Here is a 1,264-nt window from a genome sequence, read left to right on the forward strand (position 1 = left end):
TCACGCTTGCCTTATATCCTTCGCATGATAATTACCAAGGGATCGTCCTTGTAGATCCTCAAGTTCGTAATAGTAATTGCCCAGTTTCCTACGTATCCGGGCTTTAACAAAAGTTGGAGCCAACTTGGCATTGTAACCCTGCTCAAAGTTGCTTTGGCGAAAATTTCCCCGGAAAACCTCTTGACCAACTTCGTAGGAAACCTGTCTGGACCGAAGGTTATATGCCCTTTCATTGCGCTCAAACTGCTTCCTCATGAAATCCGAAGCCTTAGCACGAATAATATCAAATGAGTCCGAACGATTGAAATTGACAGCCCTATCATCTAACATGCCCAAGTTTCTTAATAATTTATAAGAAGCACCATTGGTCACCATATGCTGACCGAATGCCATGAAATAAGGGGAAGTACCAACGGAGGAGTGAACTGTAGACCTAAGTGCACATGCAATTCGACTCAGATTCTCATCCCAATCCTTCTGGTTAGGATTTACATACGCCTTTATCGCAGAAATAACTGATCTGTTCACTCTCTCAGACACATTTGCCTGGGGAGAGTGAACCGCAGTATAAACGTGAGAAATGCCATAATGTTGCAGAAGTTTATTGAAATTATTCGCCTTAAATTGGGTTCCGTTGTCGGACACAACAACCTCGGGGACGCCAAAAGTGTGAAAAAGATACTCCTCCAGGAACTTGACAACTATATCGGCCGTAAACTTCTTAACAGGATGGATAAAACAAAATTTCGAAAAATGGTCCAACGCCACAAAAATTCCTACGTTACCGGTTCTGGACCTAGGATACGGTTCTAAAAAGTCCACATGCAGCCTCTGGAAGAACCTATGAGTCTCCCCTGCCTTACCCATCGGTGGTCTCATAATGTAATTCGGGTGTTTAGTGGATTTGCAGATCTCACAACTGTTAATCTAATTTCGGACATCATCGACCAAATTTGGCCAGTAGTAATATCTTCGGATTCTCTCCAGTGCCTTATTAATTCCGCAATGAGATGAGAAGGGGTCATCGTGGTGCTTTCGCAGGACCTCAGGAACTAAACCCGATGGAATCCAAAGTTTCCATGCCAAGTCGTCAGTTGTTTGTTCTCCACGTGCGTGCTCTGTCCTTCTATACAAAAACCCATCGATTATTTTTAAGTCAGGTGTATGATCGATATTAGCTTGAACCCTTCTTAACAAGTCTTTGTAGTCTTCGGAGTTAAAGTGGGTAGAATTCAAATCTACAAAAACCCCACTGTCCTTACCT

The 1,264-nt window shown here is 43.0% G+C and overlaps 1 protein-coding gene across 1 annotated transcript; it reads right to left on the reverse strand.

Moving 5' to 3' along the window:
* LOC131994767 (uncharacterized) lies at positions 1–393 on the reverse strand. The gene has a single exon (XM_059361645.1). The coding sequence runs from the start codon at positions 391–393 to the stop codon at positions 1–3; it is 393 nt and encodes a 130-aa protein (XP_059217628.1).
* Positions 394–1,264: the final 871 nt, after the last annotated feature.

Source organism: Stomoxys calcitrans, chromosome 2 (assembly GCF_963082655.1).
Source record: "Stomoxys calcitrans chromosome 2, idStoCalc2.1, whole genome shotgun sequence".
NCBI lineage: Eukaryota > Metazoa > Arthropoda > Insecta > Diptera > Muscidae > Stomoxys > Stomoxys calcitrans.